Source organism: Amphibalanus amphitrite, unplaced genomic scaffold, assembly GCF_019059575.1.
Source record: "Amphibalanus amphitrite isolate SeventyFive unplaced genomic scaffold, NRLGWU_Aamphi_draft 000075F_arrow, whole genome shotgun sequence".
Taxonomy (NCBI): Eukaryota; Metazoa; Arthropoda; class Thecostraca; order Balanomorpha; family Balanidae; genus Amphibalanus; species Amphibalanus amphitrite.
This window is the reverse complement of record NW_024881571.1, coordinates 1,084,855-1,100,335: the sequence shown is the minus strand read 5'-3', so window position 1 is coordinate 1,100,335 and position 15,481 is coordinate 1,084,855. Positions and strand designations below refer to the sequence as shown.

The 15,481-nt window shown below is 48.2% G+C and overlaps 1 protein-coding gene across 1 annotated transcript in view; it reads right to left on the bottom strand.

Annotated features, from left to right (window-relative positions):
- Positions 1–15,280, bottom strand: part of LOC122379312 (protein Skeletor, isoforms B/C-like) — a 45,345-nt gene extending 30,065 nt beyond the window's left edge. Inside the window, exon 1 of the mRNA XM_043361402.1 lies at positions 14,924–15,280. Coding sequence (XP_043217337.1) covers positions 14,924–15,113 — 190 coding nt within the window. The 5' untranslated portion in view covers positions 15,114–15,280. The remainder of the gene's footprint in view (positions 1–14,923) is intronic.
- Positions 15,281–15,481: the final 201 nt, after the last annotated feature.

Sequence of the window (15,481 nt, the reverse complement as noted above, 5' to 3'; positions counted from 1 at the left end):
TGATAACATGTTAAAAGCAGGTGTGATTTCCCCAAGTCAAAGTCCGTGGGCAAGCCCCATTGTGATAGTGGACAAAAAGGACGGAACAAAAAGATTTTGCGTGGATTTGCGTGCGTTTAATCGGATTACCAAAAAGAACAGTCACCCCTTGCCACGTATGGACGATATACTGGCCTCAATTTTGTTTGGACATGGGCCAATAGGAAGAGGATAACCATATAAGGAACGAAGGCGAGGCGGTCGGGCAAGGAGGCTAAACGATAGGGTTAATTTAAACTTTGTTACAGAGACCTCTATGGGATCGGCCGACTGCCGAGGGCGCAGCGAGAGGCAGGGAGCGGGGAGAGAGCGCGGAGGGGCGGCAGCTCGCAGGGACATCGTCGGAAGGTCGTCGTCTCCGTCGGGCCCGCTCTGGAGCCGCCCACGGTCGATGCCGACTGCCCGCGCCGACGACCCATCGGCACCGGCGAATAGACTCGTGGCGAGCGGCGGCGCCACAGCTGGCTGCCGGCCGCCGCGTGACGTCACAATGCCGTGACGTCACAGCGTCGGTGTCAGCATGACGTCACGCCGAGAGAACAACGCACTATGTTGGTGGCGTGGTACAGTTTGAGGGAGGCGGTGAAAGAATGTCTGCACCTCGGACTGATGTATAACTAAAACTGTTTTGTAAGGAATTACAAATTACAATGAATTTGCTTGTCTCTGGGACAGCAAATAACTTTTGTCGATTGATGTTCTTACGGCTCTTAATAGGCAAAGGATCGAACGGATCTTTTCTCAGTGATCGATGATGGTTAATAGTCCACGGGTGCCTATCGCCTACCCGATATGTACTAGTGTTAGTAGTTTATTTCATTTGGAAATGATATACAAGTGGTCACGATGACATTGATTGCACACGGCTTGGAATTTCCTGGAACATCTGGCTTATTAGAACATCATTAGGGTCCACGTCAAAACAGCTAGTGACAATTGAGCTAGTCAAGCTAGTGACTTTTGAGCTAGTACAAAAGAGCTAGTGCCTCAAAACAGCTAGTGACTTTAACCCTAGAACGCCTGGGGGGGGGGTTGTATCAACCCCCCCTGAGGTTTTTTTCGAAGTGCACGCTAAACGGCTTGTCGTAGCGGGCTGAAATTTTCAATACCCTCTGGGGCAACCTTTGCGCATCTTTTGCCGAAAAAAATTGGTCGGGTCATGTCAGGTCACGGAGTTATGACGTCATAAGAGGTACAGCCTCCGGCCGACAGTTACCAAACGTGTGCGCCGAATCCCTAGGTTTTCTGCCGGTGATACCCACATTGTTTGATGGATCATGATGAAACTTCCCATGCATGTTGGGGCCAGCATTGGCTATCGTGTGGTGCAAGAAAATTGACCGGGTCAGGTCAGGTCACGGAGCTATGACGTCACAAGAGGAACAGCGTCCGGTACTATTTTTGAAAAGCGCCCGAACCACTATTTTGCTAATTCTTGTCACCTCAATGGGAATATGCAGCAATATTAGCTTCTATAGGGAGCAAATGGACCTCCCAAATCCACAAATACAATCAGATTTCAAAAATTTAAATTTTGATTTTTCGAATTTCTGCCGCCGACTGTGACCTTGCCGACTTCCGGCGCTCCCAACGCGCCATTTTTAGAGCTAGGGAAACGAAATACATACCAAACGATAGAGAATTGATCAAGGAACACGATAGTGAAGGTTTCAAGTCGATATCTCCCACCGTTATGCCGCAATCGCCGCGGAAAGTTGGAAAAGTTTGATTTTTTCGGAAAATTTGACCTTTGACCGGTCATAAGTAGGTCAAATGTTGACCTAGGACCAAAAAATATACCACCAATCGCGAGATCTCGTTGAGAGCAATCCGTTGGTTTTTTTCGCTAAGCTCTACGACCTTCCGTTTCGAAACACCAGGGGGGGGGTCGTAACAACCCCCCTGGTCGTTCGTGTTATGAGAAATGGCCTGGTCGTGCGAGGGTTAAAACTGGTACAAAAGAGCTAGTGCCTCAAAACAGCTAGTGACAAAATAGCTAACGTCAAAATAGCTAGTAATGCAAAATAGCTAGTGCCTCGAAGCAGCTAGTGACAAAATAGCTATCATCAATATAGCTAGTTAAGCAAAATAGCTAGTGCTTCAATACTTAGTTATAGCTAGTGACAAAATCGCTAGCGTCGAAATAACTAAAATAAAATGAAGCAAAATAGCTGATTCATTCGAAGTACGACTAGCTCAGAGTGTTTGGCGTGTGGTTCAGGCCTGCCGGTCCCGCAGTTTCGGGACAGTAGTATCGGTCTTGTCCCGGAGTATCGTGACAGCAGTATCGGTCTTGCCCCGCAGTATCGGGACAGTAGTATCGGTCTTGTCCCGCTGCAGTATCGGGACAGTAGTATCGGTCTTGTCCAGCAGTATCGGGACAAGACTGCAGTCCGAGAAGCAATCAAATCACTGTGTGCGCTAGCATTTTTCGAAACGTCGCAAATTGTTGAAACTTTTTAGGAATTACAAGAGGAAGTGGAACAGCTGGGGAAGAAGGTTTACATCAATTATATGATTATTTTGAGGATACATGTATGGGAAGACTGGGTATAGAAGGAGCAGAAGTGCACCGTTGTTTCACAAAATTATTTGGAATGTTAAAAGGAGGATAGAGAAAGGGATCCCTAGGACAAACAACAATATAGAAGCATGGCACGGGGGAATTCAAGGCATGTTTGACTCATCGCACCCATCATCCCCGCGCCCGGCTGGGGGTCCTGGATTTCAACGCCCTGCTGGGGGTTTGAACACCCCCTTCTAACTCGGCTCCTGGGCCACGTAGCAATACGCGGAAGGCGGTGTTCGAAAGAGCGCCAAAAATAATGACGAAATCACTTCGGTCAATTTTTTGGTCAGGTCAAAGGTCAGGTCACCAGAGGTCATTGAAGGCAAAATTTCGCCGATTTCCAGGCCAAATGTCGACAATTTCCAAGAAGCCAACGCATAACTTGGGAACCAATAGAGCTACAGCGCCGCAGAAAAGCGCATTCGATAGCCCTATTAACGCCCTTCCTGACTAATTCTCTCAGATTTGACCTAACGTCAACAGTTTTGCCTGCAGGGGGGCAAAAACTGCAGAAATAGGTGATTTTTTCGGAAACAGTTTTTCTGCAATAACTTTTGACCCAAGCCTTGGGCGAGCTTACTTTTACCGGCATCGTGTTCCTCTCGTCAAGACGCATCGAATGAACCATAACTTGACCTTGAAAGGTCAACTTGAAAATTTGACCTCAGGTCAAGGTCATGACCTGACCGGAAAGGGTCATGTTGCATATCAGTCGATCCGTACCGTCGAGCTGAACACATCTAAGGCATTTTTATCACTCTAGTATGCTTCTATCAAAAGTTATTTGCGAAAAACTGTTAGATACCATTCGTGACCTAAGATGACCTCAGGGCATAAACAGGGGCCACGGACACCATTTTCATGTTCAGTGTGTCTAAACCACTTGTAATTCAGTATTTGGGAGTGTTTATAATGTCTTTCGTGCAAAAGAGGCGCATTTCAATTTTCTCCCATTGACTTATAATGGGGAGGTCGCAAAATAGACCTGACCTTAGGTCATCGATATCAAAATTCTGAGATATGCATTTTTTACATGCTATTGCTCATAGCAATCGCTGAAAGTTTCAATGCGATCGGTCACTCGGTGTAGCTATGGCAGACATTGAAACTTTTTATGAGGTGAGGTCACTTCAAGTGACCTGGTGACCTGACCTTGAATGACCTTGGTCTGAAATTTTCACATGTGTAGAATTGATGAGATATTCGCGAAAAACTACAAGGGGATGTTCAAACACCCCCAGCAGGGCGCGGGTTAATGAGACATACATAATGAACATACACAACACATATATCCAGGGGTGTCGATTTGTGAAAATGGTTGGGGGTTCCTAGAGCTTTAACCCGCGCGGGGCTGGGGGGGGGGGGTAAATTTTACCCCCCCTCGCGAATTTTTGCGATATCTCAAAAACGGCGGCGCGTAGCGCCGCCAAACGTTCAGTACCTTTTCTTACATCAATTTGACACGTTCCCTGAGAATTGGAGCGAAATCCGTCGGAAAATTTTTGAGAAATTGACGTTTTAGTGAAGTCATGTTCGCCATTTTCGCCTCAAAAACGGCAAAAGTTCAAACGCCGCTAACATCTTCATTTTTAAAGGAATCAAGACGTAACAAAAAAGGTTATACGTAATTTTACTTTATCTATCAAATGGCTATCTCGGTTTTTTGAAAATTTTGGATTTTGGCCTAAATTTTTTTCAAAAAACTAACTTTTTTGGGAAAATCATTATAAAATCCAAAATTTTGAGTCTATCGAAAAAACCGGAATATATGTCATAGAAGTGGTCTATGTGCACCTACATACCAAATTTTAGAAGAATCTGTTCAAAAATGTGGGAGTTATTCAAAATTTTATGACGTCACGACACACAATTTTTTTTGAAAAATGACTTTTTTAGAAGTTCTAGACCTCGTACGGAAACAAAAATAGCACCATTCAATTCGCCGTGAAAAACTGCATCAGATAGACACCTTTTTAGGCCTTAACAACCAACTTCAAAATTTGACCTTACTTGACCTGACCTTGACCTGACCTCGACCTGAAATTCATCCAGAGGTGGTCCATATCACTTATTGAGTGTGCCTATTGAATTCTATGAGTAAAGTGACCCATAAAACATGTGTCGCACATGCCCTTTTCTATATTTTGTTTTTTGGTGACCTGACCTGACCTGACCTGACCTTGACCTTGACCTCTGAATGATATTGTATGCAACAAATATTGTCTTGGTAGCCTAAGAACACGTTTTGGGCGATCAGTCTCAGTCCATGACTCCATTCTTCGGTAACTACGGTGCAAGGCCGATACTGTAGAAACTTGCAATTTGTACCCTTGACCTGACCTTGACCTTGACCTCAAACTTTAAATTAAGTACATGTTTTTAGTAGTTCGTGATGAGAGCTTTCGATTGGCGTTTGAATTTTCCAAATCGGACCATTAGTTCGGGAGATAACAGGGGGGGTAAAATTTACCCCCCCCCCCCAGCCCCGCGCGTTCGGCTGGAGACCCCAGCCCCGCGCGGGTTAACCCTCACCCGTATACATTGGGGGGGGGGGGGGTCGAACGGACCCCCTCGGTTTTTCGCGAATAACTCGCATAGAAAGCGCCCGATCACGACGAAACTTTCAGTAGTGCCCTCGTGTTGATCAATTTTCGATAGCTTCGATAGCATTCGATAGCTCTTTCAACGCTCTTTCGCCAAAGTAGTCCTCAGATTTGACCTCAGGTCATCGGCTTAGCATAAACTCTCCAGAGGGCAAAAACTCCAGTAATAGCCACTTATGAATTTTTTTTTCTGCCATAGCTTTTTACTCGAGAAAGTCATGACATTTATTTTGCCAGCCATCATGTTTTTCTTATCAAGACGCGTCGAATAAAATATAGTTTGGCCTTGAAATTTCATTTTGAAATTTAACCCCGGGTCAAGGTCAAGCCCTGACCGGAAAAGGTTATGTTGCATGTCAGTCGATCCGTTCAGTCGATCATCGCTCTAGCATGCGCCTACCAGAAGTTATTAAGGAAAAACTGTTGGCTCCCTTTTGTGAACTGAGATGACCTCAGGGATATAAGGAAGGGTCACGTCATTTTCACGTCGGGTGTCATTTTCCAGTTCAGTGTGTCATGTCGAATTGTTAATAGGTGTTTGGAAGTGTTCAGAATGTCGTCCGTCAAAAAAAAAAACGCATTTTATTTTCCTTCCATTGACACTGATGATAGATATCGGACTTTCGTCCCCGTCTTGAGGTGAGATGTTCGTTTGTCTGGCCGCTATGTCTGCCTCGAGCGGTGGAGTATTGGTTACAACTGCCGCCTATCACCGGGGCAACCCTAGATCATTTCCCGCTGACCACAGGAGCTTTCGATAAGGTATGACGCGTACGGCGCAACGCCACCAACACCCAAGATCTTTCTAGGGACCAAAGAACAACTGACGACGGCCGGAGAAGTAACTGGCCGAAATGTTGTGAAACTAACATCAAAACTCAAGACGGGAACGAAAGTCCGACAACTAACATCCGTGATACTAATGCCTCGTCTCAAGCATTCCGAAGAATTACTTCTCATGGACTTACATATAGCCTATAGGTAATGGGGATGTGGCAAAATTGACCCGACTTTAGGTCACCGGTATCGAAGTTTCGAGATATACATTTTGTACAAACTGTTGGCCTTATCAATCGGTGAAATTTTCAAAGCAATCATCCACTGGGTGTGGGCATGACAGACATTGGTAGTTCAATCGTTATTCGTGAAAAAAAAAACTGTCTACCTTAAGCGCCGCTATTTTGACTTGTTTACCCCGGTGACGTCATTTTTTACCTGACCTGAAAATGACCTCAGTAAAAATTGTAGACTTTGACCGTTTGTATCCCATGCCATTTACCGCTTGTTTCTATCTTGCTTCGTTCGCGAGATATCACGGGGAGCAGGTATCCGCCCCCCGTCAGTGTGAAGTTGGCGCGGAACGCGGATCCCCGTTGGTGCGCAGGTTAAACCATGATATTTCGGACCAAAAGACTATCTCGCCACTCAAAGCAAAACTTCAGGTCTCAGGACGTCCGGAACCGAAAACCCATTGACGCGGCACGAATGCGTCGCTGGCTACCAAATGCTGCTGTCTGGTATAAATAAAGCGAAAAATTGTTTCCATTCTTTACAACGCATTCTGATGTACGGTTATCAGAGCAGGGGCGCGGGAACTACTTTCAGACTGGAGAAGGGGGGGGGGGGCACACCATAATTGAATTCAACCTAGGGTATACCCAAATCTAGTTTTCTCGCCGGTTTTAGGCCACTTATTTTTCATTCCTTGGCGTTTTCATCAAAAAAGAAAACATTGGCAAAAAAGTGCGATATATTCCGTCTGAAATCTGTGGGGGCACCGCACCCACGGCCCTAGAGTTGGGGGAGGGGGTAAACTGTCCCCGACTTCCTACTGCCCCCCCCCCCCGTTCCCGCGCCTATGAATTAGAGAAAACAATGCGTTCAAAGAATCGTAACAGTGATGCCAGTACCAACTTTGGTTGGGGGTGCCCAGAGCCCCTTGGGGGGTGCCCAACTCAGCATTGGGGGTGCCCGGACACACCCAAAAGTATACAAATCGACACCTATGCAAAACATTTATTCACAACTGCATGGTCAAGTCATCCAAACATAGCGAAGCATGCACACGTACCATGCAGAGGGCTGGATGTCGCGCTGAATAACAGAGCAGTCGCCAGTAAGGCTCCGATGGGGCCCCAAATGAGGCCAAAGTCTACCTCCTCGCGTCAAAACACCTCACAAACTGGGGGCCCACACAAGCGACAACCGAGTGGCAGGCGTCGAGGTCATCGCTGCATGCATAAATAAAGCAACGCAGGCATTGAAGGGACAAGACCAGCACCCTTCTCGCTTCTCTCTGCTTAATATCATCGAGTTAGGTCCAATTCCAATGGGCCACTCCATGACCTTTCGTTCAGACCTCTTCATCTCACTCCATCCGACAATTATGAAGATGATTCTTTGCCATAGGTGGAGAAGTGTGCTGGACTATGGGTGCTCGAGCTCCCCAAATTCCACGCTGGCTTGGCATTGGAGCTCAGCAACAGACGGCGGAGGTCAAGGTCACCGCTAGGGAGGCGGCCGCGTGCGGCGGATTTGCTGCGCCCGAGCACTCATAGAACGGCACAATTCTCCACCTATCCTATGTTCCTTGCTGTTAGTTTGGTTTGATACCTAATAGAACCCGGGGCCTGACATGCATTTTTATATGATCTAACAGTCACTGTTGATAATATAGATCAGTCTGCATTGCAGTATGCACTTTGCATTGCATTAACCCATGCTTCAACACTTCGTCTCTATATTAGGAAATATTCCTTTGACCCTTCGAAAGGGTTCAGCTTTCGAACAAATTTATGGAATGGCAGGGACTGATGTGTCGTAAGGCAGCAGGGACATTTATAGGTATACAATTATTTCCAGCAATCACATCACCGACCGTATGCATCACGGCCTTCTTAACCCAGAACGCCGTGCTTGTGTGTCTCTACAGCTGTGTCTGTGGCCGTGGCCGACTCCCAGACAGCACGCAGGCCGCCTCAGGCCATCTCTGCCACATCCCTCGCCAGCCAGGCCGGCGTGGCGGCCCGTTCGGGCGGAATAACTGATGGGATCAGCTGCCAGACGGCCCGCCAAAGCCGATTGACCGACCGACCGCCGCCGACCGGGTGCTGGGCGCGCCAGCGCTGGTGCTGGAGGACCAGCGCTGGTGCTGGGAGGACCAGCGCTGGTGCTGGGAGGACCAGCGCTGGTGCTGGGTGGGCGAGCGCTGGTGCCGGGCGGACCAGCGCTGGTGCTGGAGGACCAGCGGTGGTGCTAGGAGGATCAGCGCTGGCGCTGGGCCGGTGCTGTGTGCAGAGGGGCCAGAAAGGGGATTGGCCATGGGGTGGGAGGTTGGAGCCTGGAGGGATGGTAATATTTTAAAGTTTACATAACTGAGCATGCCAGACGATCCCGGTAATGTTTGCAGAGTGATGACCGCAAACTACAGGTAGATAGAGCCATGTTTTTCTTTTCTCAGTAGTAGCTGCTTATAAACTCAACAAGATGCACTGGACTTTCCAACATGCTGGCTAGATATGCAGCAGGCAACTGGGGAGGACAATCTATGCACAAACAGAGGCTATGCTATGCAATGTCCATTGTGCATTCTGGACTGCTTCTTGATGAAGTCGGCCGTTTCTAGAAAACGCTTCTGGCCATTGATTTACTAACCATGAGGCGTGATCGTGACAGAGACAGTGCATGTGACATTGCAGTGACTTGACGTTGTTATCACTCACAGAGGGTTTCCCTGTCTCAGTCCCGAGCTGAGTCATCTCCTGGCACCAGTGCAGTGCTGCCGGTCGAGTCTCAAAAGTTTGGGTGGAGCTGAGCTGTTCGCCGAGGTCTGAGCTCTGGCCATTGACGTCATCGGTCGTGGGACGAGCGTGGACTTTCACCGTGTCACGACTCACGGGCATGGTGCCTGATGCACTAGTCCACAGGCGCTAAGACTAGCACTGGAAGGGTGGGATGTAGCCCACATACGGCAGGGATTGATCCGACTTAATGTGATACTATAGAGTGTTTGGCCAGCTAGACTGGTGAAAAATAGTGAAAAGAGAACCTACGATACCTAACTTACACAATAACATTTCAAAAGCTTTTTACCATCAGCATAATTACACAACCACACAGAATCTCCATTCAACGTAGCACCCTGAAAACCCGCCGAGCTCCCTCCCGAAATCACAGTTCATCTAACAGTTTCCCACGATTCCAGATCATCAGAGCTATCAGAACTACCTCGAAACAGCGACTACTGCATCAGGATGTTTGCACCAGTGGAATGACAAAACCAATCAATCAATGCATTGCATACCATCCGTACTTGATTGACAACGCTACGTATCTGTAGACAGCAAGGAAGCAAAAACAGCCCTAACGACCGGGTTGAGTCGGCGGATTGATACGAACAGGTGTGCACTGTGCAGTGTGCAAACAGAAAATAACAAGACCAATAGCTTCCGAAAAGTACCTATTTTCGAATCATAATGGGAGTCAGGTGTGTTCGAACAAATGTTTGCTGATGTCCAGTCTCAAAGTTCCTCCAACACTACGGCTTCGATGTGGTTAATAACAAAAACATGCCGCACAACTGGAACTAGAGCTGGACCGACCGGTAGTCGCTGCAGTGGGCGCACCGTCTCGGTGACCCTGGATCCTAGTAAAAAGGCCACAAGGTCACATTCAGTGATTCGTGGAGTGGGTGACCGTCCGGAAGTGTTACAGTCTAGGCGACTCCGGAAAGAGATGCTTCGGTGCACAGCACAGGGAACCCCTCGTCAGATTAGAAACCGCACTGGTCACATGAGATTGAGCACTCGTGTGCACAATGTGCATGCGGCAAGAAGTGGCATGAATTCCATGTAAGACATGTTCACAAGATGAAGATAATACCTGAAACAAAATATCTGATACGTTTTGCACAATGCGGTAAAGCCGCTTTAACCCTCGCCCGTAAACGGCGATCTGCCACCTTCGCCCATGCAGGGGGGGGGGGGGGGGGGGGTTGGTGCGACCCCCCCCTTGGCGTTTGAAAACGGAGCGTCGTAGAGCTTAGCGGAAAAGACCAACGGATTGCTCTCGCCGAGATCTCGCGATTGGTGGTATATTTTTGGTCCTAGGTCAACATTTGACCTACGTTTGACCGGTCAAAGGTCAAATTTTCGGAAAAATAGACTTTTTCAACTTTCCGCGGCGATTGCGGCAAAACGGTGGGAGATATCGACTTGAAACCTTCACTATCGTGTTCCTTGATCAATTCTCTATCGTTTGGTATGTATTTCGTTTCCCTAGCTCTAAAAATGGCGCGTTGGGAGCGCCGGAAGTCGGCAAGGTCACAGTCGGCGGCAGAAATTCGAAAAATCAAAATTTAAATTTTTGAAATCTGATTGTATTTTTGGATTTGGGAGGTCCATTTTCTCCCTATAGAAGCTAATATTGCTGCATATTCCCATTGAGGTGACAAGAATTAGCAAAATAGTGGTTCAGGCGCTTTTCAAAAATAGTACCGGACGCTGTTCCTCTTGTGACGTCATAGCTCCGTGACCTGACCTGACCTGGTCAAGTTTCTTATACCATATGATAGCCAATACTTGCCCCAACATGCATGGGAAGTTTCATCACGATCCATCAACCGATGTCCGTACCACCGGCAGGAAACCTCGGGCGTTGGCACTCAGTTTGTGAAAATCCGGCCGGAGGCTGTTCCCTTTGTGACGTCATAACTCCGTGACCTGACATGACCCGGTCAAATTTTTTTTTTTATCAAAAGATGCGCAAGGTTTGCCCCATAAGGTACCCAAAATTTGGCGGCGCTGCGCGCCGCCGTTTTTGCACTATTTCCGAAAAGCCTCAGGGGGGGGGGGGGTTGCACCAACCCCCCCTACATGGGCGAGGGTTAAACACCCGAAAAGCAAGCACACGAGGAATCAAATGGAACAGCTGAAACCTAAAATATCAAATTATCTTCTGAACTAAACAGATCCACCATCGGAAACAGACACGACGCTGCTCTGTGATCCAGACTCGACCAGGCACAGTTGTGACTCAGAGCAGGCGGAGGTGTGTTTCAGACAGACTGCGGGCTCCCACGGTCATCTGACGTGTTATAGGAAGTACCGGTTGCTGGCGTCATGGCGATATGACGGTCACCATGTACTACGAGAACATGAAGGGGGCTGTATCGTGACAGACTGGGCTTTGATAATCATGATACTTTCACGGCGCTTGCATCGCATGTTTTGTTGCGTGCAAACTGTCGTTTGATTACGTGCCCAATTGCATAACCATTTAGTCGAGTTTCATAAGGTGTAGCTCGTTTCTGTGACCATTTAGTCGCCTTACCATTGATTCAAAATAATATTTTATATGGTTTGAAGCCGCGCGTGCTCATGCGATCTAATCTCTATAAATGTGAATACATGTTTCTCGATCAAATGCTAAGCCTGGAGGGCAAAAGTTGTATTTTGGAATATAAAAAAGAAACTGTGAATTTGTTGGAAATCAGGTAAAAATGAATGAAGTATTTATTATAGCTAATTCAAACTAAGATATTATTTGCGTTTAGTAAGCCGATAAAAGTACCTACCACAGACAATCATTCCACGTAGCAAAATGATGTTATTGATATCTGGACCATCAAACGATGTCAGGAACAATTTTTTAGCTCTCTGTTATCCACCGAAATGCGTCCTCGCGTTGAACATTTCCCTATGACCAGCTACCAATCAACCCCACCGCAGCGCGCTGAGGGTCAGCGCCCACGGCAGGAAGAGACCTCCCTCCCAGGGCGCCTGCGGAAGCCGGCAGCGATGCGCCGGTTGTTTGTCAGCGCCCCGGGGGCCTTGAGGTGCGTCGGCGTCCCTGGGCCGACCTTCCAGTACCGGCGGCGGCGGAGGCGGTACTTTCACTGGGCGGTGGGCGGGCCCGCGTCCGGAACGGCGCGGCTCGGTCGGCGGCTCACCGGCGCACCCCTCCCCTGCCCCGCGCGCTCCCCATCACGTCTCCGGTCGGCGGCTCACCACCGGATGCCCTCCACCCGATACCGAGCAAGGTAAGCGCTGAGGGTAGTGATAAGACCGACCCGGGGTGGCGCCCAAGTTGCAACATCGCCAGCGGTTCAAAGCAGCGTCATGCGGCGCGGCGCCCAACAGAGGTTCCGACATTGCGGATGAGCTCGAAATATGATCAGCTCATGCATGTCTATGTCGACGGTTTGTGATGAGCACTGCATTATTTGATCACGTACAAGAGATCAATACTGCATCATTTTCGACAGTGGAAGGCTCCGCTGGAAGAGTTCGTCCACCTCTTCGGTTTGTCAATGCTTTTGACAAAATCAAGTTGGAAGTCGAGCAGAAGACAGTACAGGAAGCACTAGTGATGTCAATTACAGAAAATCGGAATACCGATACCAAACCAAATACCAACCAAAACCACGGGAAAATACCGAAACCAAACCAACTTGGGAAAATGAGGGATCAGGGAAATACCAACTTTTTACCGATTTCTTAGCCTCTTATACATTAGTGAGGGTTTATGATACCAACAAAATACCAAACACATTACGATTGAAATACCAAATACCAAGTTGGTATCGGTTTGGTATCGGTATGCCAAAAAGTTGGTATCCGATTGACATCTCTAGGAAGCACTCACTGCAACAGCGGCCCTTCTCCCGAATAATTGTCAACAGGATAGATAGACGATATCCTGTTTCCGCATGTAGATACCGGGGGCTGAAAGCCAGGAAGCTCGACAGTTATCTCGAATTACCTACCGTTCCTTATGCTGACCCATTGCGGGTGTCCCATACGCTTCTGTAGAAATTGAAATTCGCCACTGATATGACAGCCTATACCCGCAGCTGGCTGGGCACGCCGGCTGCGGATGTTGGCTGTCATATCAGTGATGAAATTTTGCGAAAGCGTATGAAACACCGTGGATAGGTCAGCTAAAGAGGTATCTCGGTAATTGGTAATTGGTAAATCGGCTTACGGGCCACCACAGATTGCTGCATTTGGGGTTCTGTTTGCTCGTCCGTCCGCGTTGTCTTGGTGTGGTCTTCGTTCTCGTTGTCTTGTTGTTTTTCCGTTACGATTTTTTATACGACTTATCGGTTCCCAGACTTTCCGACGCGCACCAGATGCAGAAATTCAAGAGCATCGACCCAGAGCTGATTTGCAAGCGAAGCGTGCCGATTCGATTTCTGTTAGCTAGACCGTTGAGTTTTCATCCATTTGATGGGTGCCTGGCCCAATTTTTGAAGTTGGACTCGACCGGCACTGGGCAGCCCCATGCAGTATATATGTGGAAGTTAATCACTCCTATTTTCACACAGCTTGATAAGACACCACCAGTCAATGGGCAACGACTGTTTCAGACTGACACTTGTCTAGGAAGGATAACTGCCGAAAAATAAATATAGTATGACGTAGTCAGGGTAGGAATTAAACAGCTTTAAGATAAAAAAATGTTTCTGACAAATACGACTGCTTATAACGAATGCAATATCTTATTTTATCATGTCTATATCTAATTCTAAACATAATGCTTAAAAGACATTCTGCACAGATAACCAAATCATTCGACACAGTGGCACACCTAAGCTTAAAAAGTAAGGCAGGAAAGCGAAGGAATGGAAAGGAAAGAACCGAGAACCGAGAATGAGAGAGAACCGTGGATTTAGCTCTTTACAAACCATTTCTAAGATAATTGCATGATTGGCGGTTCTCATTATCCGATCGTAGCAGGAAAGAACCATTTTCCGTCGGCCTCCCACTTTTCTCCTGTAACTGTTCTCCAGACAATGCTATTGGAGCGGAATGAAGATTTGTGTCTCGATTTGCTCTACAAACATTGTTAGATCGTTTCAAGTGAGGACAAAGTGCTGCAATTGAGGACAGATTGACACATTTCCTAGATCGCAGAAATGTTGAGTAATATGCAGGTCACTTATGTAGGAACCCTTACGAAACTTCCAAATCAAAGCAAATGTAAGTAATTTACGTAATATTGCACCTAAAATCATCTGATAAATTGAATGCAAATCAAAAAAGGCACCTGATAATGACTGAGTGGTCCAGCTGAGGGCCGAGCCACTACACGATCTGCGCCGGCCAGTGACAGGTGCGCGGAGGGCGGCCGGCACGGCCACGGACCCGCTCTCATCTGACCTTCACCGCCCCCGGCAGCAGCACTTTCGCTCTTACTCGCAGAGTTCCGGTCCACTGGGATTCCGGACCGGTCTCAGCATCATAGAGTTTCGCAGGTCGATAGCGAGAAACTAACCGATGGAACAAGAAACTAACCGATGCGATGTCGATGCAGATGGATACCTAATATTTAATGTGAAAAACAGGGAGGGCATATTTTCTCCCGACCTGTAGGTATAAACACTAGAGACAATCAATATTCAAGTTCAGTAATTGTGATTTCCAGACACACGTTTGCTGCCGAGACGGCAGCGGTATTTTATATTATTTCAGAATTGCCAACCCACTACCCAGACCTAATTTCCATTACCAGACCCAAATCACAAATGGTGATGATCACACCTAACAGCACTATCTTTTGCTGAAAATGATCTATGGTCGCTAAATTTTTGGAGAACTTGAAATCATTGATCAATGCCATACCTCGTTATAAGAAATGGGGGGCGATCAGAGCTGCGGTAGGTACGGCAGCCCTCAGCGATCGGCCCGGTGGGGTCGGAACCTGAACTCACCTGTGGCTTGTAATCCAAGCAGCAGCAGAAGAAAACTCAACGCAGCCATGGTGAAGAGCCAAATAAACCGGAACAGAACCGTAACAGAGGACAAACAAAACTGGAGCGCGGGACGGCGCGCGGTGCTAGCCGGCCGGCCCGAGTTAAACTCCCGGCCCGGCGCCGCCGGCGCACGCGCTCCACTCGCCATGACGTCACTGGGAGGGGGCGGGGCGTCCCGGCCGGGCTGCCCCACTGCCTCAGCCGGCGCCGGGGGCGACCCGGTACCCGCCTGTTTGTCATCCACATCGACCAAGCGTCCCGGCCGACCGCGATATGCGACAATCTGGTGCGGCCTCAGCGGGCCTGGCCGAGCCGCCGAGTGCTCGAGTAAGAGGAATCAGGGTTCACCCGCCGCCCACAAAGTCGCGCCTCCCGCAGGTTAGCGCGGTAAATGCATGTCATGCTGTGTGGACGTCTTCCGCGCTCTAAGGCCGGTTTTTGTGTTCAGTACAGTAACATGCAGGTATTTGGGTCGGTGGACCCCGACCCCCCCTGTGACCCCCCTATCCACCCCCC